Source organism: Triturus cristatus, chromosome 4_2, assembly GCF_964204655.1.
Source record: "Triturus cristatus chromosome 4_2, aTriCri1.1, whole genome shotgun sequence".
Lineage (NCBI taxonomy): Eukaryota > Metazoa > Chordata > Amphibia > Caudata > Salamandridae > Triturus > Triturus cristatus.
This window is the reverse complement of record NC_140586.1, coordinates 915,221,941-915,238,799: the sequence shown is the minus strand read 5'-3', so window position 1 is coordinate 915,238,799 and position 16,859 is coordinate 915,221,941. Positions and strand designations below refer to the sequence as shown.

General features: G+C 54.1%; 1 protein-coding gene across 2 annotated transcripts in view; it reads right to left on the bottom strand.

Moving 5' to 3' along the window:
- MED8 (mediator complex subunit 8) overlaps nt 1-16,859 on the bottom strand; it is a 56,902-nt gene that overhangs the window by 10,957 nt on the left and 29,086 nt on the right. For both annotated transcript variants that reach the window (XM_085602969.1, XM_085602968.1), the window contains exon 5: nt 7,619-7,700. In XM_085602969.1, the coding sequence (XP_085459095.1) occupies nt 7,619-7,700 (82 nt within the window). The remainder of the gene's footprint in view (nt 1-7,618; nt 7,701-16,859) is intronic.

Sequence of the window (16,859 nt, the reverse complement as noted above, 5' to 3'; positions counted from 1 at the left end):
AGTTCGAAGGGGCTGAAGCCCAGGGATTTCTGTGGTACCTCTCCATAGGCGAACAGGAGGCAGGGCAGCAGGACGTCCCATCTCCTCCTCAGGGGCTCCTCCAGGCCCTTGATCATCCCCTTCAAGGTTCCGTTGAACCGCTCGACCAGTCCGTTCCCCTGGGGGTGGTAAGGGGTGGTGAATTTGTAGGTGACCCCACATTGTTGCCAGAGGGATCTCATGTACCTCGAAATAAAGTTCGTACCCCTGTCGCTCACCACTTCTCGGGGGAACCCCACCCTGGAGAAGATGCCCATCAGGGCCCGGCCCACAACTGGAGCTGTCACAGTGCGGAGTGGGATGGCCTCGGGGTATCGGGTGGCGTGGTCGACCAGTACCAGGATGAAGCGGTGTCCCAGGGCGGTTCGGGGGTCGAGGGGCCCCACGATGTCGATCCCTACTCGTTCGAACGGGGTGTGGACGGCTGGAAACGGTTGGAGGGGGGCCTTGACTCGTCCCCCAGTCTTTCCGCTAGCTTGGCAGGTCGGGCAGGACCGGCAGTGGTGGTCCACGTCTCTCCGCATTCGGGGCCAGTAGAAATGGGTCACTAGGCGTCTGTAAGTTTTGTCTCGCCCGAGGTGTCCGGCGAGGGGCACGTCATGCGCCAGGTTCAGGAGGAACTCTCGGAATCGGAGGGGAACCACCAAAACCCGGACGGCTCCTAGCTCGGCGACTTTCTGCTCGCTATACAATAAGTCATTGTCCCAATAGATCCAGTGGGTTCCCGTGGGGTATCCCGAGGCCTGGGCGGCCGCTTGCTGTCGGGCCCCCTCGAGGGACGGGCAGGCCTTCTGCTCTTGCTGGAATTGTTCGCGGGTGGGGCCCCCGTCGTGGCGCCACTGGGCCAGCTCGGGGCTCTCGCTGAGGGAGGCGGCCTCGTCGGGGGAAAGTTCGGAGGGTCCGGCCTCATCGTCAGGTTCCTCCGTGCCGGATGAGGGTGGCAGTTCTTGACCCGTAGGTTCGTCGGGGGCCGCGGCAGCGGCTGGTTGGGCGGTCATGGACCGGGTGGTGGCGCAGGCCCACTCGGGCAGCCCTAGCATCCCCAGATGTTCTCGGCGCTCCACCTGGGCCCAGGGGGAGCTCTCTAGGTCGTTCCCCAGGAGGCAGTCCACCGGGGCGTCGTCGCGGACAGTTACTTTTAGAGTGCCTGACACTCCTCCCCACTCGAAGGGGATCCTGGCCATCCGGCACATGCTTTCGGTGATGTCCGCGGTCCGGACAGGGCATAGGACATGCGGCAGGATTTGTTCGGGGGTCACCAGGTGGCAGCGGACAGCGGTCACACTGGCCCCAGTGTCCCGGAGGGCTTCGGCCCGTTGTCCATTGATGGTGACCCACTGCTGGTACTTCTGGGTGTTGCTTGGGATGGCAGCTCGGGGCACCATTTCTCGGGGGCCCAGGCATACGAGGGACATGGCAGCTGGTTCCCACTCGGGGGACCCGCCCTCGCGGTTTTCCTCCTCTTCCTCTCCTTCCCCCAGGGCTGCGGCGGCTATTTGTCGGGGAGGGGGCCCAGCGGCCCCGTTCCGTCGGTTCACGGGGCAGGCCGGGTCGCTCGCATAGTGGCCTGTCTGTTGGCAGCCGAAGCAGGTCACTGTTGGTCGGGGTCCAGGCCTGGCGATGGGGGTCCCTCTTCGGACCAGGGTCGAGGACGTGTGGTTGGCGGCTTGGCCTCGTGGCAGGCTTCTGGGCGGCCCGGCCGGGAATTCTCGACTGCGGTGGGACCCCTCTCCTCCGCCCCGCTGGCGAGGAGGTCCCGTGGTACTCCGTTGGTAGTCCCCCACGGGGTTCCGGGGGACCCGGGTGTTGACCCATCGGTCGGCTTCGGCGGCGAGCTTCCGGGGCTCGGTCAGCTTACTGTCCAGGAGGTGTTGCTTTAGTTCCACAAAGCAGTTGTTGGCGAGGTGCTCCCAGACAATGAGGTCGAACAGTTCGTTGTACGAGGTGACCTTGCTCCCTTTTATCCACCCTTCAAAGGCCCGGCTGAAGAAGTCCACGTATTCGACCCATGTGGTACCGGGGAGCTTCTTGCAGTCCCGGAAGCGCTGCCGGTACATCTCGGCTGATAGTCCGTTGCGTGTGAGTAGGGCTTCTTTCATGTGGTCGTATGATGTCATCACCGCGTCGGGGAGTTGCAGCAGGGTTTCCCGGCCCTCGCTGAGGAACCTCCCCCATAGGCCGGCACCCCAATCCTTCCGGGGTACCCGATGGGAGGTCATGGCTACCTCGTAGGCTCAGAACCACTGCTGGATGTCGTCGTTTTTGTAGTATTCCTTGACGACATCCTTGGGGATATGAACCTTTGGTTCGGTCAGTGGCAGAGCGTCCCGTGCCCCTGGGGTGCTGGTCTCCCCCGTTTTGGATTTTAGTTCGAGTTCCTTGAGGCCCCTCTCGTGCTCGAGGGTTAGCCGTTTCTCTTCTAGTTCTCGATGCCGTTTCTTTTCTTCGATTTCCTCCTGCAGCCGTAGCTGCTCCAAGGCTAGTTTCTTCTCCGCCAGCAGGAGTTCACCGTCCAGCCGGAGTCGTGCGAGGTCCATTTCGTGTGTCCGGACCCTCTCCCGTTCTTGCATTTCTTCGTGGGATAGGCCGGCTTCCGGGATGCTTCGCCCCCCATCTGTCGGGGTCATGGTCGGTGGCCGGTTTCCGTCCCGGGCCGAGGTCCCTTCGGCTCGGGGTGGAGTGGTCTCGGATTCTGCCCAGGCTTTCAGGGCTTTCTGCATCTCTTCCTTGGTGCCCAATCCTGTGGTTGGGATCCCTTTGTCCTTGCAGAATTGTTTCAGTTCTTTGGGGGTGTATTCTTCCAGCCTTTCCGGTTGCAAGGTTGCGGCCACGGTTGCTTCTTGGCCGTTCATGGTTCCCTTCTTTCCGTCTGGTTAGGTAGTGGGTGAGTTACTTGCCTGTACGATTGCGTCTGGCTCGGATCCCACCGCTGCCACCAAATGTTGGAGGGAGGACCACCGGGGAGTCGGGGGGACTACTCCGGGGCACCTTCCTACCGCAAAGTTATAGCCGAGCGCCGCCGAGAAGCCTCCTAGGAGAGGTCCTTCTCCTGTGATCGTACTAGGCCCAGTAACACCACTACACAGGACTCCGTATCAGTTGCTTATCTTGGTACTTTATCAATGGTAGCACATTCAATATATTTACAGGGGGATCGAGTGATCCAGAAGAGTCTCAATGTCTTTGTGGGGGTAGGGTAGCGGGACAGTCTTAGTACCAGCCTGGTACGGGGAGGCTCTGAGCCAGACCTTGCGTGCTGGTCTCAAAGCAGCTCGGACGTGGGGAGCCGCGACGGCGTCTGCAGGGCTCGGGTGGTAGTTCCGCTTGGGTCGAGCCGCGACGAGGTCAGCAGGGCCCCTAAGGTTCGTGAAGGTCTTTTAAGCACGATGGAGCCGCGACGTCGTCAGCAGGGCTCAGAGTGTAGTTCCAGGATGAGTCTTTCTCCGTAGGGTCAGCCGCGATCCGATCAGCAGGGCTCTGGACTCCGGGATACAACTACCGTCTTGTCGCCGGGTCGCCCCAGATATAGGTCTGGAGCCCTTTGATGTCCGGACCCTTGCGCCCGGGGGGGCGGAGAGGCCGGATCAGGAGCGGCCAGACGCCCAGCAGGAGAGGCGCCAGGCCCAAGAGAGCTGTGGGGCGATCGCGCCTAGGTGTGGAAGGACGGTTGGGGGTCCCATCGATACTGCCCTCCGCCGGGAGTGGGGAGGTGTTCACGTGGTATCCCCCTGACCAGGGGTTGGCGCCCTGATGTCGGGCCTCGCTGGGACCGAGGCCGGGTGGAGCGGGGTCACGTAGGTGGTTACGTAGAGTCACGTACAGTCCAAAATGGAGGAGCCCCGAGGTGCATGGGACCTCGTGCGGCTTAGCGAGGGGGAACAGGACCACGCCACGAGGCCGGCTCCAACACCAGTTTACCTCCAACTCCCAGGTATAAATTAGAGAGGATGGTAAGAGGACGGAACCCCGACTCTATTGTGCAACGTACTATTCTAACTGCGTTCCAATGTATATCTGTGACTTTTATTTTAAATGCAAAGTGTTTTTAAACGCAATATTTTCATTCAAATGTGTTTTCTGTGGGAATAAATAGGATGTAATAACAGTATATATATGTAGCTATAGCCCATTTGTAAATATTTGTATATATTTGTAAACAATTGTGAAGATTTATATAAGATGAAGTAGGACATATAATGAGGCTGCTTGAGGCATGATCATATCTTTTATCAACTAGTGTCAATTTTCACCAAGGGTTTGCCCATACAGGGCTTTATGTTGTGAGTTCTTAAATTTTGGTTATTTTAAAAAACAATTGAATTTTTTTGTGAGATGGCGCCAGTTTATACACATCACCCATTAGAGGGTTTAATTGGTTTAATATATTACCTTTGATGTATTTGTTTTGCACTCATATGTTTGAGTACTACAGCTTCTTGAGTTGTATATTTATTAGACATTTCAAGATGGCGCAAACTATGTGGAGGAAATGCGAAGGAACTTCGTTATTTTCGACAGTCCCTTTTTGATGTCTATGTAATTGACTGATGTTTAAAATCATGGCTCGTTGGCGCTTCGGTAAACATAGAGAAAGGTTGTTACCGAAACGAGTCTGTTTGTTTTTGTTAACGTGTAAAAGTTTCCGGTTAATAAAATCACGGAAACGGCCCCCCGTGAGTGCTTTCTTTCTCCAGAGAAGTCTATTGTGAGGAGGAGAGTTGCAGCGTTAATTGAGATGCGGGTACATCCCCGCACTGAGAAGCACCCGCCTGCGTATATATATATTCTAAAATCTCTGGGGCCTGAATGCTAGAATTAAAAGTAAGAGGCTGCTTGATAAAGCCTCATCCCTGCAAGATTGCTTGTTGCATTCTTAAACACATAATGGATTTTTAACAATCTAACACAACATTCCCATACAACCAGGAAAAGCACAGAAAGTAGGCAGTCCTATGTGCTTTGCAAGTGAAAGTCTCAATACAAAGGACATCCTGCATTGGGGGGACATAATACACACATTTAAATGTACCATATATAATACCCGGGTACCATAGGATATTCAACGTCTCCAGCGCTAGGGAACAGACCCAGTTGGGGAGTGTGGAGAACATGCGGTAAACTCATCAGTATAAACGCGTGGCTTCTAAGACAAGTTGGAGAGTTCAGGGACCCTACTATGATGGCTCAGGACATGCTAGAGAACAGGTTCTGCTGGGACCCTTGTAAACATATGGATTCTAAGACAGTTTGGAGAGTTCAGGGACCCTACTATGATGGCTCAGGACATGCTAGAGAACAGGTTCTGCTGGAACCCTTGTAAATATGTGGATTCTAAGGCAAGTTAGAGTTTCAGGGATCTCACCTCGATGGCAAACGCTGTTCTAAGGCTCTGTCTCTACAAACTAAACAATGCAGGAGAGAACACCATAAATAAATGGGGTAGTAAATTCTGCTCTCCACTCCACCATTCCAGTCTCAACTTTAAGGGTTTTAGAGATTGGTTGTCTTGGGCCAGCTCTGTTTTTGAAAGTAAAAAAGCACCAATTCTGAAAGCTTCCCTTCTTTCACTGGACCAACACCATCATTTGGGCTGCAATGAAAAAATGAACATTTTTCGGAAATAGCTATAGCTGTAATTTGCAGTTTTCATATAAACTTCCTGCCATCTGTGGTTGGTCCTCTAACGGCATGTGCTTTACTCAATCTGCTTCACAGTTGCATACTTCAGGACTTCCAGCGCAAAGAATAGGCAGAGAAATAATGGCAGCTCGTGTGGTGAGCCCCTGATAAAGTCGTACAATAGTTGTAAGCCAGACCCCAGTACTGCAAACCTGTTTAAAATCATCAATCACCCCTTGCCAGAACCCATCTGTCTATTTCATGCTCCTAAATGCACATAAAACACTTCTGACAAATACGATCTCATATCGCACCGTATTCTAAATGCTCTGTTGATCATGGAGACTCACCTCGCACCACAATGACACATCTTTAAACTCTTCTCAGACAGCTTCAACATTGCCCACCACATACACTTTCACAAAACTGGTGGCAGCCTCGCCATCAGGAAAAAAATTATCTTTCTTCCATATCACCCCCTTGCACCACCCCTCCTACATTATCCAGTTTTGAATGCTCACTTGCAGGTCTTTTCCTTTCGCTCCATTATCTTTCATCTCATCTCCACCCCCTGGCAGATGACAAAAACCTTAACTGCTATAACTTTACTAACGCAACATCCAACTTGGACACTACCACCACCTAACATGGTGACATCACCAGATCAGATTCATGAGGAATCTTAAGTGGAACTATCATTCTTTCTAAACCTCACCTCCTATATAACTGCAACCACCACAACCTTGTCAACAACCTGGACCTCCTCCTCTTAACTTTTCCCGTTCTTACTCGACTACAACATCGCTCTATAAATTGGACCTACCACCTTGCATCCCCTTTCATACTGTCATGTTAAGACCCTACCAAAAAGGAGCAGAAACCCATGACAATCACCTCCAGGAACTTGAAAAACAATCTACTACTCTAAAAGCAGACAAACGTTGTAGACATGTTACGGAAAAGTTTTAACTCCGTTCTCGAGGTCCTTCCTGAATGCCATACAATAATTAGACCAAAAAAGATAAAACAAAATTCCATCACTCACTGGTAGGCAAGAGAACTAAATGATAGCAAACTGCTATTAGGAAAACTTTAGAAGAAATACAGCCCCACACATCTCCCCTTGAAGATCTCCTTAACTTAAAACTACTCATTCCACCTCCAACGTTTCAAGCTGTAAAGGAAATTCTGACTGCTACAAGCTGCCCATCTCAGAAACGCATAATAAAAACAAAGCACTGATCAATGCAGTTAAACATACATAAACCTGGTCACCACCCCGCATTCTGCCGAAAAATACATAAATATCGAATACTTCTTTATCAAGAAGATCTCCATCCCATGCTACAACTTCTCAAATCTCCCTCAGAAATCCTCTGCTGCACCACCACGTCACATCTTTCAACATTCTCATTTCTAATGACCTGGTCATTCCTCAAAACCTCTTCATATTTCATTCACAAACATCGCTGCTTTTCCTACCATGTTGAAGGATCTGGGAAGGTTGCTTGGATACCTGTGGTCTAGAGTCAGATACCACCAGCATCTGGAAGGAGTTCAAAAGTCTGGGAAGGGAGAATAGGTCAGCTTAATCTGAATGCAACTTCTGTCCACACTCTTGTCTTACTGAAGGACCTTTTATAAATGTTCATCCATGCTCCCGTAACCAGCTTTTTGAGAACATCAGGAACATAATCATTGTGCTATGCAAGTATTTTGCTGGCCCTTGAGACGAGGATTGCACAGCATAAATATCCACAGTAAAATAAATTAAAATAGATTGTTCCCTAGAACTTCGTATCCACAGAACAGACCGTGTCAGAAGAGCATGGAAGTGGATTTCCACATCAAACGTGAAAGAATCCTGTCTGGTGCCAGAGGAAGTTCCAAGCTTGGTACCATATAGACTAGATTAAGAGTGCAGGAAACACGCAATAGTCCCATCATCTGCTAGACTCACCACCACTCTCCGACTCCCGTTCTTCTTTGTTGATCTTCTCCAGAAGGCTACTGCACATCTTATTAAGGCTCTGGATCTGTTTCTAGAAACACAAGCAGTACAGATTTAGGGAGACGTCAAAGCAAATCTGCTTCACTAAGCAGCCTCTGGTACAAACTGATTCCTGTTGGACAAAGGGTCTGTAAATTACAGCAAACACTGTCTTAAACTCAGGACTAGAGAGGCTTAACTACATGCTACCCTACAGAGTGCTTTCTCTCACTGGTCTCCCTGCCCCTTGCGCAGCTTCTAGTGAAGACTGCTCTCTAACCTCAGATGCCAAAGTCATTTGTCTGAGAACTGCCTCGACTGGAATGCACGCAAATTTCTAGACTCAAATACTGGAATGCCACCAATACCAGCCTCCCAAATAAGGAACTATTAACACGCCAGAGAGTACAGACCCTGACGGCCTGGTTCATCTTTCATCCTCAGTGCCGAGACTGCTTCATGCAGGTCACAAAACCCTCCACTGACTGCCAAGCAAGGAAAGATCACAGTTCAAAAAGCATCACCCAGAACAGGGATGTGGAATTCCTATAGCCCGACGCCCGGAGCATATAGTTTGGGGTCAAGGGCAACAAGTTTTCATGTGTATTTTGTCCTTGGGACAAGTAGGTCCGACCCCCTACATCACAAACCCTTTGGCTGCCAATTTTTAGTACCACATTATGGATCAAGGAAGGGCACTGTCTACAGTTAAGGCAATATTTTTTTCCATAGGTTAATGCTGTTCAAACCTTTATTCATGGTTCATTAATGGAAAGCCTTTATTATTAGGGTGAGCGCTCTAGGTAAATGTTCTAAGCTCTGACTGCACAACCGACAGTGGTTTCAGTGTAAAAATGTGTACACACGTTGTCAATAGTTTTGCAATATGTATAATGCTCCCAGAATGCTCTCTGATTTGATGCAAATATTTACAGACGCTTGAAAGCAAGATTGACGATTCTTTGCTTTCAAGAAAAAATTTTCATTAAAAAAAATGATATCGGGGAAAAAAAAACATTTTGCTAAACTACTGTAAAATTTCAGGTACCATTTCCTTGCAGCATCGTTTAGTAACATATGTTGATGCATGCTAGCATTTCCCAAAAATATTCATAATGGAAAATCAGTGTAACCAGTTTTAATAAGATTATGAGAAACAAAAATAAACAAGCATTGGCAAAGCCAGTAGGTCTGAAATTGGTAGTGAGCTTTTTAGTTTGGTCAATGTGTGAATTTTTTTGCCATTGCTTTTGTAAAACCTTATTGGTGTGGGAGCTGCCGGCCCTCCCTATTATAACAAACATTGCCAAAACAAAAATTGTTTTTGGTCTGAAAAAGCACACACTGCCACAGTAGTTCCTGGCACTGAACAAGCCTACTTTGCGTGCGGATATGCTCCTTGTGAAAGACCACAGTGCTGTCACTCACAGTGAAGCCAGCTGATACTGAGAGGGACAGAATTTTAATAAACTCAAAAGGTCAACGCCAGACCAAATTAGGGGTCCAATTATTAAAGAAAGTCTCAAAAGTTCACCCATGGTATGTATCCTTGCATTAAGTGCAGCTATACGGCTTTTGAGATATCTCAAGAATTTACCGTAGTAGGACAAGAAATCGTACTCCCAGAAAATATTTGTGAACTGCATTTTAGCATGAACAAATATGAATGTGTAGATTTGCTCATGAAAAAATCTGAGTGTTTGCAAGTTCAAATTCCCTCCAACCACTTTGTTCCCAACTCTGGAAGAAGGTTTACATCTGCCATTGTCAGGAATACATTTCTAACATTTCTCAGTATGGAAAAGATTAGAAAAGAGTTGTTGGAAACCCTTAAAACATGCAAGTTAGAAGGTTTTCACAGACTCAAAAGGGGACTCTAACCCTGGAAAAATTGCTTACCACTACCTTCAGCTCAGTATGTAGCTCTGCAGCAATATAAAGGGATTGCAAGTATTCAAACGCTACTATGGTATGAGCCCTGGCATAATCAGAAAGGCCATATAAGAGCTCTTATATAACGAGATTGCTGTCCTAATGTGTCGCTGCACTACATGGCACGAAAAGGACAAGTGGATTTTGTTAAAGGACAAGTAGATTTATGAAGCAACCTGCCCCATGGAAGAGTAGATATTTTATTAAATTCCACATCCCTGCCCAGAAGCTACTTCATGATTGCCCCCCAATACACTATTATGAACAGCCCACTGGAATCACATGAGATCCCTTAAATAAACTTGAGACACAACCAGCCTAGCTTAAAGATGTGGAGACAGGAACATTTGTTAAGGAGTAAACGAAGATCTGTGTCTTTAGGTTTAAATCTTTTATCAAGGTTTTCCACAGAGAAAAATATAGCAACAGGCAATTATACTATCCCCGACCCCATCAGGGATAAGATCAACTTAGCTCGCTTCCACCGCTACCAGTCGGGTGGGAAATCGAAGGGACGCTTCCGAGGCCCGACAGCCGCCATACCTTTCTCCCCCCACCCCGAACCCGAACCCCCCCAATAACCCCTCACCCTCCCTCCCTCCACGTCCACCCCCGTACCCCTTTAACAAGAAAGTCAGAGAAGAGAAAGAAAGAAAGAAGAAGAAGGAAGCAAAGAATTGTAATCCTGTCTCAGGAGCAAAGGGACCCGCAAGCCAAGCGTAAAGGGCCACCACGGAGCCAATGTGTTAATCATGGCGTCAAAGTGGGTTCCCCATCCTCCGGGTCAGTACCGAGCCGGAGGAGGCGCAGGTATCGGGGACAAGTCAGCTCCCGGAAGTCCTGGGACAGGAGGGACCGGAACGGTTGCCACAGTTCCGCAAAGGAGGCGCCCTTCCCCGCCAGTGTCAGAGAGATACGCTCCATCCCTAAAATATGCCAGAGGCGGTGCAGCCATCCTAAGTGTGTGGGTATGCGGGGTGCGTTCCAGCAGGCTAACAGGCACTGTGTGGCCGCCCCTAGTGCCAGGGCTATCTGTTTCCCCCTGTGGGACTTCAAGGGATAAGTAATGGCGTAAGGGACCCCCAGGATGATGTAGGCAGGGAATCGGGGCAGCTCTGTATCAAAGTATCTGTCCACCTCATCCAGGATTTGTTGCCAATACGAGGAGAGCAAGGGGCAGTCCCAGAGAACATGTACCAAGGTGCCCAGCCGACCGCACCCCCTCCAGCAATCTGCGCTGCGTGAGCTGTCCATGCGATGTAGGCGTTCCGGCGTGTAGTACCAATAGGTCACCAGTTTAGTGAGCGTCTCAGTGAGCCCTGTGTGTGTGGCTGTGTGGCGAGCCCTATAGCAGCTACCCTCCCACTCCTTTGCCAATAGGTCCCTTCCCAGGTCCCTCTCCCATCGTGCCCTCCCTGCGTGGTATGAGTGATAATGTGACGAGAGGAGCGTCTTATAAAGATCGGATGTCAGCTTTTTGTCCGTTTGACGTGTGATCAGCCAACGTTCGAACGTTGTGAGCTGGCGTTGCGCTGCCCGTTTCTCCCGCGGCTGCGTGACCCAGTGTTTGATCTGCAAATAGCCGATCAAGTCCTTGGCCGGAATTCCATAGTCCGCTGCCAACCGCGCCTGGGGGATGAACCGGCCCTCATTGTACAGGACCCCTAATGCTCTGCAGCCGGAGTATTGCCAACCCGGGAAGGAGGACTCCGGGAGCCCCGGCGGGAAATCGGAATTCCCGAACAGGGGGTTAGGGGTGAGGGGAATGACGTCAGCTCTTGTCCCTCGCCGGTCTGATCCCAGATCCGTACCACTGCCTGGGTCACCCAGGAGGCATATAGGTTAGGGGGCCGCTGCCCCCGGCGCAGAAACGGGATCGCAGCCAGGGTAGTCCCCGCCACCGCCCGGTCCTGGAACAGCCAGTGTTTTTCGGATTCAGGCCTCATCCATTCCACCAGGTAGCGAGCTGAGCGGCCTGGAAGTAGAGCTTGAGATCGGGGACTCCAATGCCCCCGTGTTCCGGCGGGAGAGAACTAATCTGGCGTTTGAGGCGTGGTTTCCTGCCTTGCCAAATGAAGCGTGCTAATTCGGATTGGACCTTTTTGATCCAGCCCTTCGGTGGGTATATAGGGAGCGTGTGGAACACATACAGTATCTTAGGCAGTATCGTCATTTTAATGGCCGCCACCCGCCCAAGCCACGAGAGCGGCAGGTGTCGCCAGCGCTGGAGATCTGTTTTGATGGTAGAATAGAGACGCTCGTAGTTCAGGGTCCGAATGCTCGGAATCGTAGGGGCCAACTGCACCCCGAGATAGGGGACTGGCTCCGACGACCAGGGAACCGGGTAAGTTGCACGGAGGTCTGCCACCACTCCCGGTGTGAAAGAGAGGGAGAGCGCCATCGATTTAGCAACGTTAACTTTGAAGCCGGATAGTTCCCCAAACGCGGCGAGGTCCTCGAGGATCGGTCCCAGGGACGTTGAGGGCTCCCTGAAGGTCAATAGAACATCGTCGGCGTAGAGGCAGATCATGTGGGTGTCCGTGATCCGGCTGTCTTGTCATATATGCTGGGCAAGGGGCTCCATGTACATCGCGAAAAGCAACGGGGAGAGGGGGCAGCCCTGCAGAGTGCCCCGTGAAATCCGAAATGGCTCAGAAGTGTGGCCATTAACTCGGACCGATGCGTGGGGTTCTCAGTAGCAGTTGAGTATGCGCGCCCGCACTTTGCCCCGCAAGCCGAACCGTTGCAGGACCGCTTCAAGATAGGGCCAGTGCACCCGGTCAGAGGCCTTCTCGGCATCCACCGCCAGGAGGGCGTTGTCGGCCGGGCATCGAGAGGCCTTCTCAATGAGATGTAGGACCCGTTTCGTGTGATCGCTCGTTTGGCGGCCTGGAATAAAGCCTGCCTGATCTGGATCTATGAGGTTCGGCAGATGCGGCGCAATACGGGCCGCTAAAATCCCCGTTTACAGCTTGAGGTCCACGTTTAAAAGGGAGATCGGTCGGTAGGAACCGCACTGTGTGCTATCTTTCCCGGGTTTGGGGATCACCACTATAGCGGCGTCCAAAAAGGAGGAGGGCAGCTCCCCGAACGTATCGAACGAATTGAAGAGTCGTGTGAGGATCGGGGTGACCAAGGGGCAGAATTGCTTGTAGAATAAGAACGTAAAGCCATCGGGGCCCAGGGACTTGCCTAGCTTGAGCCTCGAGATGGCCGAAATCACCTCCTCCGGCCGGATCGGCGAGTCCAGCAGCTCCGCCTGGAGTGTCGAGAGGCCTGTCACCCGAGCTTGGTCTAAGTACGCGTCCAGCCCGCCGCTATCGAGAGGCTGCTCGTCATAGAGCCGGGCATAGAAATCCCGAAACGTCGCAGCGATCTCCCGGTCGTCCGTGTGCAGGACCCCGCCCGGGTCTACTATCGCCTTGACACCCTCTCTCGCTCTGCCCTCCCGAAGGCAGCGGGCCAAGAGGCCACCACATTTATCACCTCCCACATAGTAGCTATGCCGAAGGCGCAGTGCTGCATATTCTGCCCTGTCGCGGTCTAGCGCTTCCAACTGCGCTTTCTGTGTTTTTAACAGCCGCCAGACCCTCGGTGCCCCGGTACGGCTATGCATACGTTCTAGCTCCCTGACTTTCTGTGATAGCTCCAAGCGTTTCGCCTGTCGTTCTTTGTTCTCTGCCGCGGAGAGGGCTATAATGGCCCCCCGGACCACCGCCTTCAGAGCCAGCCAGCACGTGGGCAGGGCTGTATCTTCGTTGTCATTAAATCGAAGGTATTCCTCAATGACCCCTTGCAGCTTTTTGACCACCACGGGGCGAAGCAGGAGTGTATCCCGCAAACGCCATAGGCGCTTCCTCCTGCCCATGGGCGGGAGCTTCAGCGTCATAACCACCGCTGCATGATCAGAGAGGGAGGTCGCTAAAATCTCCACCTCAGAGGTCTCCTGCCCGAGTGCGCGGGTGGCCAGGAAATAGTCTAGGCGCGCGTACGTGCCATGTGCGCTTGAAGTGTGCTTATATTCCCGGGCCGAGTGATTATACAGCCGCCAGAGTTCCACCAAATCTAACTCCTGTATTGCCGTGCGACCCGTCTGTGACAGAGCGCCTACCTGCCCCGTGCGTTGTGCAGAGCGGTCCATCACGTTGTCGAAGACCAGATTTAGGTCACCCCCAAGTAGCAACCTCCGGTCCGTGGAAGCCGACAACTCCGTCAGCGCCGTATGGAGGAAGTGTTCAGGTCTGTCGTTGGGTGCGTAAATCGTGCCCGCTGTGAATGTGTAATCTCCCAGCTGGAATTGGTAAACCAGCAGCCTGCCCTTAATCTCCGCCACCTTATGCATCGAAAGCCCATTAAACTTCGGCGCTAGAAGTATCGCCACCCCCGCCCGTTTTGTGGAGTCACAGGAAAAGAGCTGTATGGGGAATGACCTAGACTGCAGCCGGTGTGTGTCTTTCGTAAGCAAATGCGTCTCTTGGAGCAGGCATAGCTCCGCCCCCGACTGTGCGAGAAGGGAAATTATGGATCGTCGTTTAATAGGATTGTTAAGGCCCCGGACATTGAGCGTAAGGATCTTAATTGTTGTTGGAGGCATTCCCACCTGTCAGTAAACGCTAGCTGGTGTCGTGCATCCCTGTGGTGACCGAAGTGTGCCCGAGCCGTCCAACCACCGCCCCTCGAGCCCGACACAGGAGAGAGAAGGAAAAGAAAGAAAAGAAATAGAAAAGAAGAAATCCCCAACTGACCCCGCGCATCCCCCCTCCCTCTCCCCAACAGTGTTAAGAGAACCAATAGTCCATCCTCCAGGGAAGATCGCAATGTTCAATGTCAAGGGGGGAAACGTGGCGTCCCAGAGAGCCGAGCCTCCCCCGCCCGCCCGCCCTTGCGCCCGCCAGCGACTCTCCAGCGAGTTGTGGGGCAGTGTAAGCCACAATGGAACTACAATATCACTTCCCTTAGGCGGCCCCCCTCAAGGGGATTCGACCTTTGGCGCCAACGATTCCACCACCGAGGCTAAGGCCTCCTGACGTCCCTGGGCAATCTCCTCGGGGGGGGGGGGGGGGGGGGGCACCGCCCTCTGGCACCTCTGCGCCGCTGCTTCAGTTGGCTCCAACCTGAGCCTGGGCCACCGGCTTTCTGAGAGCCCGCTACCAGACCTTCCTCCTCCTCCTTCGGGCAGTCAATGTCCAATAGCTTGCACGCCTCCGTCAGGGAACGAAGCTGATACAGCCGGTCATTGTGCCGAAAGATAAGACGAAACGGGTGGCCCCAGGAGTATTTAATGTCCCGTTGACGGAGAGCATCCGTGACAGGGCGGAAGGTTCTGCGTTTTTGTAGGGTCAGGGCGGAAAGATCCTGATAGAGAACCGGGAGACTACCTCGAAAAGTGATGGGGTGTTGTGATCTGGCCTTGCGGAGGATCTCCTCCTTCGTGTTGTAGTCCTGGAGGCAGACCAGGATGTCGGCCGGCAGGGCATTATCCGGGCGGGGGGGGGGGGGGGGGGCCACCCGGTGGGCCCTATCCAGGACGAGCGCAGTGTCCGCCGGCCTCCCTAGGATCTGGTTAAAGAGCTCCCGCGTGAAGGCAAAGACATCCCCCTCTTCGGCGTTGCGTTTCACCCCCCTGATTCGGATGTTGTGCCGCCTCGACCGGTTCTCCAAGTCTTCCAGGTGGGTTTGAATATCCACCTGCTGGTCATGGAGGCGTAGAAGATCCTGGTGTACTAGGGAGAGTTCCGTGTCCTGTGCATCCATTCTGTTTTCCACCGCTTACACTCTCTCCCGCATGCCATCCAGGTCCCTCCGTACCTCCCGTAGCTCCGCCGCGAGTTCCTGCTTCATGCATTTGAAGTCCTCCCGTTGTTCCGCAAATAGCGACATCAGGATCGCCCTGGTGACCGGTGCCTCCCCGTCGTCCCCGGCCCCCTTCGGCCGCATCGCGTCAGCCACGGTCGTCTGAGTCTCTGGGGCCGCCGCCGCCGCCCCCCCCCCCCCCCATGGGGCTTGGCAAACAACTCCTGCAGCGACTTGCTCTGTGTCTTGTCTTTACCTTTACCCCGTTGGGTCGCCATTATTCGAGTGGGCTCACCGCCGTACGGCTCTCTTGGCGTGGCACCAGGAATCAGGCCACAAACCCGCCGGTCAGGTCCCCGAAGTCCGTTCACCGCAGCGCTCCGCCCGCTGCAGGCCCCGACCGCTGCTGGAGGGATGCACGGCCCGCCCTCGTGTTCGGCGCCGTCCACCCCCTCCGCTGGAGGAGCCCCTCTCAGTGGCAACGTCCGTAGGCCCCTGCGCCTCTCTCCGAAGCAGCCTCTGAGAGGGGGCAGGCGGCAGCCGCAAGTGCTCTCTAACTCTTGGGGGTCTCTCCCCCCCTGGTGCGGGGTAAGGTGGCGGCCGCCCCCGCCCGCTCCCGTCCCGCTGTCGTGGCGGCCGCCCCCGCCCGCTCCCGTCCCGCTGTCGTGGCGGCGGGGCCCGTCCGCTCCGACCCCCGCCCCTCGGGCGCCTCCCGGCTGTTCCTCGCGCCCGGGGGCTCAGCTGTTGTGTGGCGCCTTCGCTTCCTCAGCGACTTGCGGGCAAAGAGCTGTCTCACCTCTGGGGGCCCGGCGTCGCCCCTGCCCCTCCGTGCGCAGATATGGACTCTCCGCCGCTGGCTCTCTCCCCGTCGGGCCCCAATCCTTCGTCTTGCGTGGGTGGCAGCCAGCCAGACAGGCCCTCCGTCCGTCCCAGGCGACCACCAGCCAGGTGGCCCCCGGCTCCGCAGTGGGTGCTGGGCTGCAGCCTCTGCACGCAGGCGCCCCAGCCGCCTCTCCTTCAATCGAGGCCGGCGCCGCTACGTGCCCGGCTAGGCCTCAGGTCCTCCTGTCGTCCAGCTGCCCCTGCGTCCTCCAGGCTTGTGCTGCCGTCCGTGGCACCCCGCCGCCGTGCCCGCTGGAATGCCGCCCCCACTTCCTCCCAGTCTCAGGGGGTCGGCAGAGCGTCCACGCGCCGCCAGCGCTGCCGCGGGGGTCCCTCACCCTCGCCGGTGTCTCGGAACTTTAGGCCGTGGCTGCCGCGCTCGTCACTGCCCGCGGCCGGCCGCAGACTCCTCCCGCCACCAGACGGTCACCGCTGCTCCAGGGGGCGCCTGAGGGGTGTCGATAGGCTCGCCCCGCACTCCGGCGTCGCTGGCGGTGCTGTGTGCCAGAAACAGGGAAGGCGATCGGCCCCGTTTCGGCGCTGTTCTCGGGCGTGCGAGGGAGAGACAGGGAAATGCGTCTCACCTCGCCGCCATCTTGGCCAC